The sequence below is a fragment of the Blennius ocellaris genome (genome assembly GCF_963422515.1).
Source record: "Blennius ocellaris genome assembly, chromosome: 4".
Lineage (NCBI taxonomy): Eukaryota > Metazoa > Chordata > Actinopteri > Blenniiformes > Blenniidae > Blennius > Blennius ocellaris.
Window position 1 is genome coordinate 12,694,682 of NC_137653.1, and position 17,890 is coordinate 12,712,571.

Here is a 17,890-nt window from a genome sequence, read left to right on the forward strand (position 1 = left end):
TTTGCTGCTTATTTGATCAAGCACAGATTAAGTTTTGTTAAGCGCTGATTGAAATAATTAATTTACCAATTGTACTTTCTTTATAAAAATAGAAAATACTCATTCGAAGGGCATTTCTTCCTGTTTATATAAGTTTACAATTTCAAAATAATGTCTCCTGAATTAGACAAATAATTTTGTTTTGACTATGCTCAATCTTGTTATTGGGTTCATTTTCGGCCATGCCATTGCCATTTCTCCGTGTCACATGTGAAAGATGAGATTGTTTTGACTGCAGTGACGCATTGATGGACACACAAACAAATCCTCTGTGTGTGTTATTGTTTGATCTGTGAAACTCTTGTCCCACAGCAGATTAGATTGCATAGTTTCTTTGCTTGGGTTTACTTCAGACAGTCCACTTTCCTCCCACAATCCAAAGACATGCACTTGAGTCTAATTTGCCAGTAGGAGTGAATGTGAGTGAGGGCACTGTGACCTCTATCGCTTGAGCGGTAAACAAGATAGATCATTACAATAACAGAGACATGCAGTGTGCATACAACTGTAATACAGCACAGGAGAGTGGCTTTTAAGGTCACAATGTGATCCCAGAGCAAACCAGTCAATCATTTATGTTCTTCTGTAAAGTAGGACAAGTTGTACAGCTTTTTTTTGTTTGTCTTATTGCATGTAATGCTGTTTGGACTCAGTTAAAGTGCAAACCCTCTTGTGCTGGTTTTTCATGACACATCATGTCATTTTGTAAAAGGCTTCTGTCACTGGGGCTGAACTTTGACCCCCCCACCAGAGCCGCACCCTTGATAATCATAGGCGAACTTTTTACATGACTGACAGGCGGCCCGGCCAATCAGCTTCACGTACACTCAAGAAGGCGGGACTTCCGACAAGTCACACAAGTAATCCAACATGGCGCTGACGACGCTCGCTTGATAAGTGCAGCTGAATCCGCCCTAAGTCCAGGCAGTTCAAGTCGGTTTCAGCAGTAGAGAGCGTTTATAAACAGGCCACTGTTTATGAACATGAAGGGAAAAGAGCGATCGCCGGTGAAAAAGCGGCCCCGGGCGCCAGAAGACAGCAGAGACCGAGGAGGAAGCTACCCGGGCGGCAAAAAGAGCGGCGCCCTGTCGACGGTGAGCAGCGCGGGGAATGGCTCGGTGCAGAGCGGCGCTTCGTCCCGGAGAAGTTTATACGGCGACAAACGGGACATGAGGGGGGACGCAGACTCATCCGGTCGTGTCAGCGGCGGGTATGACTACGGAACCGCGCCGGGGAACAAGCTGCACGGCGGCGCTGACGTCGCCGGTGAAACGTCCAGGTCTGGAACCCGCAGCAGCGACCCGCGGCCTCCGTCCAACCCGGAGAGTGAGTACAAAACCCTGAAGATCAGCGAACTCGGCTCCCAGCTCAACGACGAGGAGATCGAGGACGGACTTTTCCACGAGTTTAAGAAGTTCGGCGACGTGAGTGTGAAGATCGGCCGAGAAAACGACGAGCGGGTGGCGCTCGTGAACTTCAGGAGGCCCGAGGACGCCCGGGCGGCTAAACACGCCCGTGGGAAGCTCGTGTTGTACGACCGGCCCCTGAAAATAGAGACCGTGTACACGAGCAGACGCAGGAGCCGCTCCCCGGTTTCCAAAGACGCTTTCCCGTCAGCACACAGACACATGCACTCCCAGAGGCCGCTGTCTCCGACCTCGCTGGGCTACAGAGACTACCGCCTGCAGCAGCTCGCGCTGGGCCGTCTCCCTCCGCCGCCTCCCCCTCCTCCCCCGCCTCACCCGCCTCACCTCAGGGCGCTGGAAAGAGACCGAGATTTCTCGGTATTTGAAGCCAGAAACAGACCTCCGTTCATCCCGGAATGTGCCGTTTCCCGTGAGGAGGACCCGATGAGCCCCGAGGACGACCACAGGGCAAACAGGACGCTGTTTCTGGGCAACTTGGACGTCAGTGTGACCGAGGATGACCTGAGGAGAGCCTTCGACAGGTTCGGAGTGATTACAGAGGTGGACATCAAGCGGGCAGCCAGAGGCCAGAACCTCACCTACGGATTCATCAAGTTTGAGAATCTTGACATGGCACACCGAGCCAAAGTTGCCATGGCGGGGAAAGTAGTGGGCCACAACCCAATAAAAATCGGATATGGCAAAGCGACCCCGACGACGCGGCTGTGGGTCGGGGGCCTCGGACCCTGGGTTCCCCTCGCTGCTCTGGCGAAAGAATTTGATCGCTTTGGCACCATCAGGACTATAGACTACAGAAAAGGCGAGGCGTGGGCTTACATCCAGTACGAAAGCCTGGACGCTGCCCAGGCTGCGTGTACTCACATGAGAGGGTTTCCTCTGGGCGGCCCCGACAGGCGGCTGAGGGTGGACTTTGCAGACACCGAGCATCGCTACCAGCAGCAGCAGTACATGCAACTTCCCCTTCCTCTGCCGCATTACGACTTGTTGCCTGAACACTTTCCTCACCGCCTTACGGACCCTGTGAGACTGCGAGAGCGGTCCCCTCCGATTCCGGCTCGCTTCAGAGACAGAGACCTGTACCCTGCTGCTGCCGAATGGCCCGTCTTGGGTGTCCACGACAGGATTCGAGGACCTGCCTTTGCTCCCATAGACCGTCTGGAGCGGCGCCCGAGAGAAAGCTGGTCGATGGAGCGCGAGTTCCAAAACAGAGATCTGAACCGCAAGCGGAGACATTTAGATGACGGCTGGGTCCCAGAGCGCTCGCCCGAAAGCGGCGACTATGGGCTGCGTCGCCACGGCAATTCGCTGGAGCAAAGCCCGGGGGGGAGCAGCTACAGTGATCCCGAACGTCTCCCTCGTCCTGGCAGGACCTCCCCCGCTAAAGAGCGACAAAACAGCCAGGACCCGGGGTTTGTGGACAAGAGGCGGAGGGCACCCAGCCCGGCGGAGCCGGGCACCGAGAAGGACCGCAAACGCAAAGCCAGTGACTCTAAGAGCCCCTCGAAGAAGGAGGTTCCCTCCCAGCAGCCTCCTACTTCCTCAAACTCCTCCTCCGCCAAGTCTGGCTCGCACAAGCTGAGCCAGGTGTGGCAGGGGGTCCTCCTGTTGAAGAACAGTAGCTTCCCTTCCTCCCTGCACCTGCTGGACGGGGACATGAAGGTGGCCAGCAGCCTGCTGGCGAAGGGCTCCGCGGGGGGGCAGGTGCCCCAGCTAAAGATCAGCCAGCGCCTGCGCCTGGACCAGCCGAAGCTGGACGAGGTCCACCGCCGCGTCAAGGCCGCCGGCGCCGGCGGATACTGCATCCTCCTGGCGGTGCCGGGGAAGCCCGAGGACGCCACGGCCCAGGACGTCAGCAGCTCCAGCGAGAGGCCCCTGAAGAACCTGGTCTCGTACCTGAAGCAGAAGGAGGCCGCGGGCATCATAAGCCTCCCCGTGGGGGGCGAGCGCGACAAAGACAACGGGGGAGTCCTGCACGCTTTTCCGCCGTGCGAGTTCTCCCAGCAGTTCTTGGATGCCTCTGCCAAAGCCTTTGCCAAGTCAGAGGACGAATACATGGTGATGGTCATTATCAGAGGAGCGTCGTCGTGATTTAAAAAAAAAAAAAAAAAAAAAAAAAGAGGGAAGAAAAAAAAAAAGTCAATGATTCATGTTTGTTTTTTTTTGCCCTTAACAAATGTTAAACTGTGAGATTGGAGAAATGATGGTAACAAAGCAGCACTGAAGGATGTGAAGGGTCCCGATAAAAGTTCCCTAACCTGCATGGTGTCTTGTATTCATCCTGTTGAGGGTTTAAAGAAGTGAAACGTTGAATTTAGCACATTTTAACGATTGGATGCATTTGACGTAATAACGCCGGCTGTTTCTACTGTTCAGTTATGAAGTTAAATGCACATTACTTGAAGGGTACGCCTTTAAAGTTCACTCGAAGCAATCTACAAGTCCCAATCAGTACAGCTATAAGCCTTATTTCCTTTGAATGCAGTTTGATTTTGCCATTTCATACATTACCTGCCATCAAAACAATCTAGTAGCCAGAGTAACGCTTCCGGCCTTCAGGTTTTAGCAGATCAAGTCGATCTTTGGTCCGTGTCAACATCATTGGAGTGGCAACATAATATTTGGGCTGTGAAAAAAAAAAAAATGCAATCATTCTCTTGTATTTTGTTGATTGAGATGTTTTTGTTTTTATCTGGAGCTTAATCCTTTGCTAATTAATTGAAATATTCCAGATGTACATTTTTTTTTTTTTTTTTTTGCTGACCAACAGTTTTTTTGTTTTTTTTTAAATTACCTGCCAGTTTGAAGGCTCATTTATAACAACCTTATTTGATTTTATTGTCAGTTTAGAACATTTCACAAGATTATGGATAAAAGGCACTTCTACAGACACATAAACATTCATGTAAGTGTTGCAGTGTAATTCATGACGTCTTATACCGCTCGTCTGTTCTTGAGTCGACGTGACTCAGCAAAGTGACGTCAACGCAGGTTCTTTTTGTGTGTTTTCCGTTTTGACCAAGCATGGTTTAAAAAAAAACCCAACCCAAAACACCCACATGTTGCGGGATTGACACAAACTAAGTCTTCAAAGCAGCAAAAAAAAAAAGCGCAAAAGTTTTTATTACATTCCCTTAAAGCGCTTCTCCAATTCCTATTTTTTCGGATCAGTAAGCAAAAAAAAAAATCATGAAAATATTTGGTTTTGGAGAAAAAAAAACAGTTTTCATCATTTGAAATTGTGATTAAACCCATTAAGATGTGAGAAAGCATGGACACCCATCTCCACAGGTGGCTGGATGTGTTTCAGGGTATTTAAAGTTCTAACTTCCAACAGTACGCTAAATTTAAGGTCCCATGTTTTCTTCACGTCATAATGGGTTAATATTTCCTCTATTACTGTTAATGAAGTGGTGTGTTGAGCTTTTTCCACCAGCGAGTACCGAGTTGAATTTGCTCTGTCACGTACCAACAAAACTCCTGAATCGCAGTTTGCCGTTTAATGTTGCTTTTTTTTTTTTGCGTCCAGTCCTTCAGTTTTGTCTTTCATCAGTGTGACGCTTCATTTACTTCAGCATTTATTTGGTCAAATTATTGATTGTTTGACGGTATAATCAACTGATTACAATCTAACAAAGCATCTACTGTTAAAAAAAAAAAAAAAATCTATAAACGATGTGGTTTTTTACATGTACTTTTTTTTTTTTTTTAACTGATCAGGAGTCTACAAGTGGAACATCTTGCTTTTCCATAAATGGACTGTGATACAAAAAGGAGGGTGACACACCTTTCTCTGATTGGACTGTTATTCGTTTTTCATGCTTTTTTTTTTTTTGTTTCAAATGGAGAAAAAAAAAAAAGATTTGTGCTGTATACTCAGGATATCTGGAGAGAGGAAAGGAGAACATCAATGCTCATGGGCCTCAGAAGTATACCTAACTGTCAGGAGAGAAAAAAAAAACACGAAAAGTGCAGCATGCACTTGATACATCTTGTCTTAATAAATTTACTCTTTCGTGGGAAACACAAGTGCCTTGGAAGACAACTTTTGTGACGTTTTCTGTTCTTGGAATTGTCTATCAAACTCTGAAAGGCTTTCACTTTGACAGCAGGAGCCTTCAGGAAGTGTGAGGATGGAGGGGGAGTCCTTGTGTTTTCCGTGTCGCCCCGGCAGCTGTTCACTGTGAAGAGCTTTCTGTGCAACCTGCCTGCCTTCCAATTGAATGCTAAAATGCTTTTCAGCTGGTCTGCCGAGGGCAGAGCCGGAGTCACGCCGTCTCCTCAGACGTTGTGGCTCTTTACCCCCACCCCTCGGTCACCTCTTGATTTGCGGCGGAGGCGTTTGTGGCCCGAGAAATGAGCAGACGGCTCCACAGCAGGAGGGGGGGGGGAGGCCTCCCCCGCCTTCACCGGGAAGCACTCATGGCGTCGGGACGGACCCCCCGTCGTCTTTCTTCCTGCGTTCAAACGCTTGGGTTCTGCCTCCTGCTGCACCACAGAGAAGGAGCGGTTGTTCGATTTTGTGTAGTGGCGTTGTTGTCTGTGCGTTTGGGAGTTCTTGAAGAGGAAGCTCTCCGCTCGGTGGGTGGGGGGGGGAGGCCAGACTTCACCACGGTGTCTCGGCCCGTGTCGGAGAGGAAGGGCTGAAACGGTGAGCCGGGAGTCTGCCCCAGCTCGCCACACGACGGGAGAGGAAGCGGCGGCGGAGAGAACGGCTCGCCTGTCGCGTCCCGTTGCAGCCGACTAATCAGTAGCTGATAAGTTGATCTGATCTCTGTACTTTTGAAAAAAACAAAGATTGTGTGCCAAACTACATGTGAACGCAGCGTGACGAAGGCCCAGACTCCGCTGATCCAGGATGTTTATCAACACACGGCGGCTGCTTGAATCGCTGGCCCCTGGCGGGCGCGGTGGTTGGGTGGGGGGGTGGGCGGGGTCAACGTCTCCAGGCTCTAAGAGCTCCCACCGCAGGAGTCCACCTCACGCTGCAGACGATCCGACTCCCAAGCTTCCTGGAGCCGAACCGTCGTCCTCCAGCTGAACCTGCTCCTGTTGCTGCTGTGCCACAGGTGATGTATGGCGGTGGGGTACGTATTGGCATGCTGAGGATGGCTGCAGACAGTTCAATTTACATTTAAGTCTAAAATAATAAAAAAAATAAAAAAATCATTGGAATATTGTTTTGGCACAACTTGCTACTTTCAAGCATTTTTAAAATAGTAATTTTAGCACTCATGTCCACAAGGAAAAAAAAAACAATGTTCATGACCTGAAAGATGCTGCAGGTGCACCGTGGTGTTTGTCGACAGGGAGGGGCTTCCGACCCCCACATCAGTCTGGATGAAGTGGCCATAACAGATTAACCTTTTATTATACCAGTGACAGTATTTGATGGCATCAGTTGAGGCTCTTCCTCACTGTCAATTCACCTGACCGATGCTTTTAACCTTAAATCTAATATTTTAGTTACAGTAGTGACAAACAAGCACAATGTCAGACTGATTTGAGCTTTTTTTTTTACCAGTGATGTGATATTTAACTTAATATCACTTGTACACGATGTGACATGATTGTAATCTTTAATTTCCACATATGTGCCCACTAAAGGGTTTGTGGGACTGCGTTCATAATCAATAATGCATCGCCACAACAGCAGGATGTAGCGTTGCGGTGGTTTCCAGAGCTTCATGTAATGTTGGCACTCTTAGTTCATATCACAGTTTGATAAAGTATTTTTGAATGAACGTCTGCTCAGTGTTGCAGGTTAATAAATAAACTGCAGTAAAAAGATATCGGGAGTCGTCGAGAATGGTACAGGCCTCTCCCAAAAAAAGTTCAGACAAGGTAAACATGTTTCAAACGGCAGTGTGTCCACTTTATTGTCCGGGCTACAAAATGCACTTTGAAATTGTTCCGAGAGCAGTTTCCCCCAAACACAGTTTGTTTATGTCAACAATCTCACTTCAAACATGTGAAAACTGAATCAGTAAAAAGCTGTTTTGAAATTAACGGTGCATGTAAAGTAAGTTCAGTCGATGATTAATGAAATTGTTGCAGTGACAAAACAAAAACAAACTTTTATATTTGCAGCTCAGGGATAAACGTTAAATTTTTTTGCTATTGAGGGCCAAACTGTGATAAAAGTTCATCGACCATACGGATTTAGAAGGATTACAGCAACACACTAATTTTGAATTGTTTATATAAGATAATTTGAATAATGATGTATAACAATAACAATGCATAATTCAAATAAGATGACCATCATCCCAATAATGAATGTGAAGTGAATAGTTGAATTGTATTGGGATGGATGACAAGTGGTAACAATTCCAAAAAGTCAAATTACTATTACCGGTATGTAGTATTTTAGGCTACTTGTACTTCTGTCAGTATTTTTCCAAGTTCAGTAAGGAACCTTTGTCAGACTGTGAAATCTACTTTGAAATGTAACTTAACACTCACAATCGGAATTATTCTTCTCACCTCAAACAATCAAAGTTTCTTTTATAAAGACAAGTTTCGTGTTCTTTATTTACAAAACAGATCACAAAAATCAGCGCTGATGTTCTGTGACGTGAGAAACGTAGGAAACATCCTGCACATGATACTTTATTGTAAAAGTTGATTTTCAGTGATACTTTCTTGAGCAGCGTCATCAACCCCTCATTTCACATTTCACTCGTAACCAACTTTACATTTATGTTTGAGAAATAATCAAAGTGTTGAGGTTTTTTTGTTTTAGGTCGTCCTGTCAACACAAAGCCACAGAAAACCTTCAGTCATCTGCTGGATGACTGAACGAACAAAGTTAAAGAATTCATCACACACCGCCGCGGAAAACAACCTCGGTGAGTAAAAGAAAGTCTTTGTTTTTTTCATTTCTTTGGTCAATTTGTCATTTGAATGATTTTACTGTAACTTCTGTGTTTCAATAAAGGCAGCTGTTTTTAAAAACATACCCATGTTAAGTCTTTTTCTCTTGAGTCATCCTCTTCATTAAACATTTTTGTAATTGACATGTTAAAGGGATTTCAAGTATTTTGAAGTATTCAGAGCAGGAGTCCACACACAAGACTCATTTCCCAGTTGAGGCAGGAAGGACATAAAACATTAGCAGAGTTCCATATTTGTTTCCTACCATGGTAACACTTCTCTCCACATATATAGATATCTGTTGTCATTAAAGGTGATTCACGCAACTTTAATTCATATTTCGAGTTCTTACAGACTTTGATAAATACCAGTGTTCCACTATTTTAGTCCAGGAAAACTAAATAAGTACAACATCTGAGATGTACTCAAGTAAAGAAAAAGCAGACATGTATGTTATTAGTGCCAGTTTCAAACCTTTTCTGATGAAGGTGGTGGCGACCAGGGGGTCATTTTTACATACTTATGTGCACTAGAGTGCCGCTCAGTGACGTAAATGGATTACTCTGACTCATTCTACATTATGTGTTACAGATTAACACATAACACACAATGAGCCGGTTTGAGATGGTAAGAAGGAGAAAAGTACAGAGCTCAAATGTAAAAAGATGTCGGGGAAAATAAATACCCAAAGTAAAGACACCTGAAAACCTACGAAAGTAAGTCGACGTACTTTATTGCTTTCATTAGTCTATCATCTAATGTTAATAGAGTTGAGGAAGACAAAATAATTAAAGCACAATCTCGGAATGGAAATTAAATGCAGTTGCGATCCTCACTGATTTAATAGTGTAATTTGAATTTAATGTGAGTTTTTTGTTGTTGTTGTTGTTGTTGTTGGAGACGTTAGGCTATCTATACTTTGGTCTCACATGAAATTTGACGTTTTCCGCTGCACATCTTTCATAGCAGCTTTGTGTTGCTAGATAAAGATAATTCAATAACGAGCAGCCTGTGTTCACCCCTTTCCTCTTCTGGAACACTGAATAAGGTGTCAGCAACTGTGGTCATTAAACACATGGTCTCTCTGAGAGGAGTCGCTGACCTTTTCAAACTGAAGTAAGGAGAGTTTATATTTTCTGGTGAACTCCAAACCACTGTGAGTCTCTAAGCTCCTTTTTAGGATAAGTTATGAGGCCTGACAGATCCTGACAAACAACCCGAGTCCTCGCCTTCACGTTGGGCTCAAATGAGGTGAACTGCTGCTCGTGCCGCAGCGTTTATGTTGTTAATCGCTCGAGTTTGTCTGTACAAAACAGGCAGAGGCCTGCTTAAGGTTATTAAAACGCATTAATATACATCTAAAGAGATAATGGTGGCAGCTTATTGCTTGATCAATGTGGGTGAATTATTAATGAAGCCACAGTTATGAATATATGGTTGATGAGTTTTTCCCTTATGAGATGGTAGCTGAATTAAAAAAAAACAAAAACTGTGTATTTATGGTGAAGAGGATTTAGTGAGACCAGTGTTTAAACACTGCACATGCTCTCAGATTACTGAAACAGTCAATCCAACATGTGCCATGGATCCAGTGGCCACTGGATGGCGGAGCTCTCACCGAGTTGCGCTTTCATTCACTTCACCACACATGTGGTTTTCCAGGGAGGGGCCCGAGCAGAGGATGACTCATCTCACTTTGAATTCAGCCTCGCAAACTCCAAAATGCCAGTCATTCACTTTCAACAGGCTCTGGCTCACACTTTGCTGCCATCTGTGTCAGCGGTGTTCAGTGAGCAGAGATGTTTTTTTGTTTTTTGTTTTTTTTCTTTCTTCAGGCAGCTGCATTGCTTCTAATTTTAATCTCAGATTTACCATCCAAAGGCGATGAGTCACTCAGCTATTTTCCATGTAAACGTTCACATTAACACCCAGATCGGCTTCTCTTAACCCTCTCGTGCCACCTCCAATCAGTCAGTCTGGCTTCATTTCACAAGTTGACGGTGAATTATATATATATTTATATATATATGTTGACACTCTGATTCCAACACTTGTGCACATTGTCCTGTAATTACACACGCACACACGCACACACACACACACTGGGCTGGTGTTACATGTACTGTGTTCAAACATGGTAACATGAGGAAGGAGCTACTGGAGCGAGGAGCACAGATGACCGCACTGACCTGTTCAATCATTCATCGAGCAGCGACATGTCACACCGACTCCTACTCAGAGAAAATATCTGCTCACAGAGATGGGCTGCACCATCCGCAGGGAAATACATAAATCCACTGTCTGTACTTATTTTTATCGAGAGTAAGATATGGGGGGGGGGGGGGCTATTTTACTTCGGAAATCTGAAACTTTAATTTGACATCAAACAGTAGGTCGCTATCACAATACTGTCCTGGACAGTACTGGGTCTCGTTGTTAAAACAGAGTGAGTGACGGGTGAACTGAACATGGCCTCCACCGTCCCGTCCAGAGGTCTGACAAGTCTTCTTCAACTAAATTAGGTTTTGTCATTCGTGGAAAATTGAAAAAGAAGCCAGTCGTTCACCTCTCTGCAGGTCTGATCTGGTGTATTTGTCTTTTCTTTTGTGAAATATCCGTCTCTGTCTTGTTGCTCGGAGGTCTCGGAATTAAAAGGCTGATTTGTCTCACTGATGAATCTGAAGCTGCAGGGGAGCCTTGTAGTCGACTACAAACAGCAAGCACACCAATGTACTTGTCGCCGGGCACCTTTGTTGCAAGTCATTTCCCATTGCGCTCTCTTTAATTACTCATTGTCATTTCTTGACTGTTTATAAAAAAACAAAAACATAATAAAGCTACCCTTAATATTAAGGCTCAGCCATCTGGCAGTTTGTTCACACAGAAACTTAAAAATGGGCTCCAGCTCCAAATAAACACAATGAACACGTTAATTCCCACATGTATGAGCTACACAGCAACAACGTGTACAATAGATCATTTTCCAGCTCTCAGAAAGGTAATTGTGACATTCGTCCAAATTTGCTTCAACATAGACCCGGTGGAATCGAGTTCAGCTTATTAAATTAAACAAACTATTCATATGCAAAGGCATTTTGCTGATGCATTTATCTGAGTGAGGTATAAAGGGTCATGTCACATTTTTTAAACGAATCAATAACGTTTTGTCTATACAGTGTTTTCTATTTTGTTGTGCTTTAATTGTTTCAAGTGCTCATTGTTCAGACTGAAATTTAAAACAAGCTGTAACAAACAGAACAAGTTTTGAGAGCTATAAAAAAGAATCCGTTTTCTTAAACAAGCAGCAGCTGTTACGAGACCAGCAGGACTCAAAAAAGTTCTGGATACTCAAACAACCTCATTACCTTTATTTTGTGTGGCTTATGAAATACAAGTATGAAATAATGACCAACCACATAAATTAATACAATAAAAATACATTCTCACAGAAGACTGTAATAAAATAGAAGTTTGTGACTTTACATAAAGACAGTAAGTGTAACACATAGATGACAATGTAACAGTACAGACAGTGAACTCTGAACAACCCGTTTCAACTGTCCTAAGACAACATGCAACATGTACGTGAGTGTGACATTTATCGCATCACAGACAAAGTAGGCTTAAAACTGCTGGGCAGGTGGAAATTAGACAGATATAGAACCACTTTTGCTCCCACAGAGATGCAGCTGGACTCCTACAGTACCATAACAAAGGGATTCTGAACAAAGACTGTCGTGAGCCGCAACTTCATGAAGTTTTTCTGCCATAAAATTCGCAATAAGATAATATTTTTCATATATATATATGTATATATATGAATAACATGACTACTACAAGGTTCTCGGCTTGTGAAGCTACATAATAATATTAAAGTTTTGACAAAACTCACAAGATCATGACAATTTTCAGAGCGTAAGCTCCTAAATATACAATTACATGAAGTCTCATCTAAAATTATCCCAAAAAAGCACCATGAGAAAGAATAAGTCTTTCTTGCTTAAAAAACAAACAAAAAAACCCAGCACATATTCAGTGTATTTTATATAATTGTTCGAGCCATAAGCAACAAACAGCCTGAATTTGTTCTTGTAAATGTCACCTCTTCAAAACAATATATTCTTACTACTTTCATTGGATTTTTGTTACCATCAGTAATTGTTCTACAAAAAAAATGGGTAACTGTATAATTGATTTTGGAAATATAAGCATTTATATGAGAATTAGTGAATTGAAATGGCATGTTTAGACTGTGGAAAAGTGATGCCTTCGTGACAACACTTAAGCAAAGATGAGAGTTGTACTTCATTTGTTGGTATTTGAATACTACAACAGTTTGAAAGCTACATCCTCTATATTTACATTTCCACTGTGTAAGGCAGCCATGACACTCTATTTCTGACTGTGTTTATAAGAACGCTCGCTGGCTGGCACTGCTTCGCTCCGGGTTGGGCACTAATGCCCAGAAGTATTCCATACTCGATGGTACACATTTCTACTGGTTTCCCCGAGGGACATGCTTCCCGAAACCATGCAGTGTGGCAGGATGTAGCTCACATTTATCTCAGCTATTTCAACCTCACAGTAATGTATTCTTCGAAATGCTATTATTGAAAGAGTTTTCATGCTTGATTTAAACTCGTTGACTTGGAAATCCGGCCTGCATGAGATTTTCTAAAATATGATTTAACTTTTAGTCACTTTTTGAAGGATTTTCATTCAGAGTTCCCAAACCAAAGGTTGATTCAGCTTTGGTGTCATTACACAGGTAAAAGAAAGAAAATTCAAAATTCAAACAAACAACTTTTTATGTAGATATTTTCTATTTGATTTAATTGTTCATTAGTCTTTATTAGGTATGTACATTTGAATTTTGCATTTTTAGCAATAATGGTTTTTTATCTTACCACAGAGAAGAGTATGCATATCAGTGCTTGGAGTTGATGGTTTGAATGATGAGATGAATATATGATTTAAAAATGTTTTAGATTCGTTAATAATACAAAAACATATTGGGAGTTTTATGGCAGTGGATGATCTATGATATTGTTCATGTCCATATTGTTAATACACTTTTCTGAGATTATTTACACTTTTCATCAATTATCAGTGAGACAACAATGACTGTGTTTTGATTTCTCATATTAGAGAGTTAAATCCATTAAAAAGGTGTCATAACTATTGGATTTGAGAACTGAGCGCATCAGAAGAGAAAATCTTCTGGCTTCAATCAACTGCAGAGCTTTTTATAATTTATGTGTCTATTTGACTCCTATATGAACTTTATTTGATGCTTATTTCCCGAGCCACAACCTCTGATTTACCCACAAATGCCAGTAGTACTATATAATACTCTATCATTTTAAAGCGACTATATTTGTCATTATGTTGTTGTCATAAGAATAAATTGAAATCAAGAGGTGATCAGAAATTTGGTTTGAAAATTAAAAGCAACACAAGACATTAGGATATTTCTGTTAGGTGTATTTTTTCCACCCAATTGAACCAATTGTTTTTGGTAAATCTGTAACCATTGGAAGTCCAGTTTATATTTCTTAAAAAAAACCTAAAAAAAACACTGCACCACATTTGTGGGATGAGCAGCAGATATTGACATGATATTAGCTGGCAGAATACGTTTCTAATTCTTTATGCACTAACTTGCATCATCGGCTCAGCTGCTCATACTACAAATGCATTGTTACTTACAGATGTAAAATATGTTGAATATAAATGAAAATATACAGAGTTTCCAACAGCATTTGATTCTTTAAGTAAAAAGCACTTTCTGAAGTATGTTGTTCTCTCTGAAACAATATTCCATTTACATAACAGTCAGATGTGATGATAAAATTAACAAATTTGTGTCCATGTTGTCGTTCTGATTCAAATGAAAAACAACAGCAGAAACAAATGTTATGACAAACGCAAAACGACATGCAAATAAAAGGCCCAATTATGACATTTAGTCAAAGCAGTGTTTAAAAGAAGGCCACAGTTTATGTGGAAACACATATTGCAACTTGAATATAAAAATCACACTAACATCTAGGATTAACTGAGTTAATAAAATTGCATAAGAATAATTTTTACTGCATCGTCTCCTGTAAAGGCCAACCAATCAAACAGGAATGTAACATACAACATAAATATTAAACAACCTGTAGTAATAATTAAGTGAGCTGTGCAAGCTTTGTATAAAAATTAACTTCTCTTTAAAGTAGCAACTATAGAACATTTAAAAACGTCTAAACTTCTGTCGTGCCACGAACCTGTAATGTGTCGTTCTTGGTAATTATTTGCAGTGACATCAATCTATATTTATAAAGTTTATTTTTTTTATTTTATTTTTTTACTAAAGCTCAGTCAACAATGCAAACAATATTTATAACTGCTAGAATATTGTCTGACCTGCTTTTGAGACCTACATGTAAGAAATCCTAAACAATATTGTGTATTCTCTTTCTACCACATTTTAAACAGATTTTCAGATTCTGAAACAATATTGGTTTCTTTCTTACATGTTTCGTTGACACATTGCTGTTCTAAATGATTTGTTACCAACAGTACATGCTACTGTAACAGTGCCATTCACTAAAGCCTTGTTTAGAAGCTGCTTTTTGTTTTCATTTTGCTCAGATTCAGAGCAAAGGCGCAGCATGCCAACATCCTGTCACCTCTCTGCTGACTTTTCACGCCACCATAGGGGTGTCAGAGCTGACAGAGCCAGCATCAGACCTCCTCCTCTCCCCTCGCTCTCCCAGGCACTCCTCGTCCTCCTCGCCGATCGGATTCAGCCTGCCGTTCTGTTCCAGTAGATCTTTGGGATCAAGGAAAGCCACATGTCGGTAAAGGATGCCGCCGCTTTCCAGCCCCTCCGGACCCGTCTGATCCTGTGCCGGGGAGAGGCTGACAGTTGAGGAGTGCAGACTGTCTCCTGGGGCCTGTTTCTCCAAGTGTTCACCTGGACAACAAGCGCAGCGGCAGGGAGTCATGTAGAGGTAGATGATTACCATCACAACACTGACCAGACATCCTGCGAGGGTGGTGTAGGCCGTCTTTAGATTCTCCAGCCCTCCGCTCTGGGTGGAGTTAAACACCACCACAGTTACATAAATCGTCTCGTTGAGGGAGTCACTTGAAGCATAGCAGGTGTACACCCCTGAGTCTTCTGCTCTCAGCGGACCGATCTGGAGGCTGCCGTCATCCCGCAACGTAGCAGTCTTGTTTTGTTCAGACAGTGGGATATTCCCTGGCAGAGTCCATTTCTTCTCCATGTCCTTCAGCCTGCTGTCACAGTCCAGGATCAGGAACCGGTCCAGATAGGCCACTTTATCCTGAATCTTCACCTCACTGCAGTTCAAATACATCTTATCCAGATCCATGATAGCCATCTTCTCTTTCCGCTGGCCTGCTATTACACATGTGTGACTGCTCTTGTAGTCCACTGCAGAGCTGAGCTCCTTGAGGTGCCAGCGTGCCACCACGTCGTACAGGTCACAGGTGCAGGTCAGAGAGTTGTTGTGAAAGTACAGCCCATTCTTGATCCAGGCAGGCAGAGCTTCCAGCTCATTCAGTGGCATTGCCTTGATCCGGTTGGACGAGACATCCAGCAGTCGAAGAGTCTCCAGGCGGCTCCGCTCCTTCACAAGCTCCAAGGGGAAGCGGGAGATCTGGTTCCGACTTAGATAGAGCCTCTCCAGGCTGTTCAGGCCGGCAAAGGCCGAGCGGTCTATCTGAGCGATGCGGTTGTTAAAGAGCATCAGCACCTCCAGGCGCTCCAGTGGCTCGAAGATGAACTCGTCCAGCTGGCGGAGCTCATTGGAGGAAAGATCGAGGTAACGGAGCTTCGTCACATACACAAACGCTTCGGAGGAAAGAAAGTTGAGCCTGTTGTTGCTCAGCAGTAGACTGTGCAGTCTGCTGAGACTGTCCGGGGTCCACTCAGCACGCAGCTTGTTGATGGAGTTGAAGCTAAGGTCTAGAACCGCCGTGTATTGAGGAAGAGCGCTGGGAACGTTGGTTAGATTCATCTTAGAACAGCTGACAATGTTGCTGGCACACACACAAGTCTTGTGGCAGTCCAGAGGACCTCCCACCAACTGCCCACGAATAGCCACTGGCAAGAACAACAAAGTGACAAACAAAACCGGGATGAAACTTGGTCCCCTTGGTCCTCGTGAAGGGGCTTGTTGGGAGACGCAGGGTGAGCCCCCCATCACGGCGTGATTAAAAACCGCAGGACTTTCACTGAATCTGTAAGAATACAGTGCACAACGAGATCAGTGAGAGAATAAAAATGAAACGTGACTGAATGGGACGAAAATGACGGCAAGTGGCAACTCTCACAGCATCTCATGAGCAAAAGATGCATTAAAGGTACATAATCAAAAAGTTGTGGCTGATGAATAAAGATTCATATGAAGACACCATGAAGGAGCTTACCAACAAAGCCATACAGTCAAAATCATCAGCTTTATGATATTATCCAAGCATTCAATTGTTTCCTCACCGTATCAGAAACATGTGTCCTGGCACAAGTGTCCCGCTTCACCTTTCACCAGTCTGAAGCTCTGAGGAGGAGGAGGAGAGACACGCAGGAGGATGGAGGGGTCTGAGTCTTTAACAGTCCAGTCGCGTCGTCTTTATCACAGCAGCGGAAAATCAGCAGCGGCGAGAGGCTGCTGCACGGCTGCAAATGACCGGAAAAGCCTGTCTGCTGCTGCTGCTGACTGGTGAGGAAATGCAAACATGTGATAGTTGATCTTCAGGGGCGCAAACAGCAGAGCCGGGGGTGTGTCTCATTCTCTCTCTCTCTCTCTCTCTCTCTCTCTCTCTCTCTCTCTCTCTCTCTCTCTCTCTCTCTCTCTCTCTCTCCCTCCCTCCCCATCCTGAGCAGGTGCACCATTACATTAACAGTCTAAGCAGCAAGGCAACAGCAAGCAAAACAAAAAGTTGCATCTTTATGATGTCAAACAATTATGAAACAAAGGCAGATTAAATCTCCCATTTTGTCCCCACGTTTTTCAAAGTAAGTGAAATCAAATTGTACATCAAGTGAATCAGAGAAGCTGTCAGGAAATATTCTGGGGAAGTTGGAATTATTTCAGCTTAAACAGGCAAAAAGTTACAGCAGAGACAACAGCTGTTCCCAATACTGTATCATAAGGTGAAAAACATTAGGACCGAGGTCATTCAACCAGAAAGTACGTACCACCTGGTATGAGATAGAGCATGAGCATCCTCCCACACTTTGAAAACAAACCCTGCTTTAAACAATCCTCACTATAATATGTTTTCAAAGATATGATGTCCTTAATGATTCTCTGGATCATTTTATTACTGTGGTGAAGGACAGGGCAAACACTCATTGTGTGTGTGGGAAATGCAGCTGCGGCAGTCTTAAGCACAGGACGTGATGTGAATGCCGCCGAGCGTTAGAGATCAATACAGGGAGTTCAGAGCAGCATGTGTTTCACCGGGAGGTTACAGCTATAGCATCAGGGCGACATACAGGTGAAAACTGCAGAACAAAGCAAGGAAATTAGCAG

The 17,890-nt window shown here is 43.6% G+C and overlaps 2 protein-coding genes across 2 annotated transcripts; one reads left to right on the forward strand and one right to left on the reverse strand.

Moving 5' to 3' along the window:
- Nucleotides 1-942: 942 nt before the first annotated feature.
- On the forward strand, nucleotides 943-5,477 carry LOC308128876 (RNA-binding protein 15-like). Its single transcript, XM_080494583.1, has one exon. It carries the CDS (start codon nucleotides 1,017-1,019, stop codon nucleotides 3,552-3,554), a length of 2,538 nt encoding a protein of 845 aa, XP_080350709.1. The 5' UTR covers nucleotides 943-1,016; the 3' UTR covers nucleotides 3,555-5,477.
- A 6,215-nt stretch (nucleotides 5,478-11,692) lies between these two features.
- Nucleotides 11,693-16,417, reverse strand: LOC308129544 (amphoterin-induced protein 1-like). Its single transcript, XM_080495495.1, has one exon. It carries the CDS (start codon nucleotides 16,370-16,372, stop codon nucleotides 15,032-15,034), a length of 1,341 nt encoding a protein of 446 aa, XP_080351621.1. The 5' UTR covers nucleotides 16,373-16,417; the 3' UTR covers nucleotides 11,693-15,031.
- Nucleotides 16,418-17,890: the final 1,473 nt, after the last annotated feature.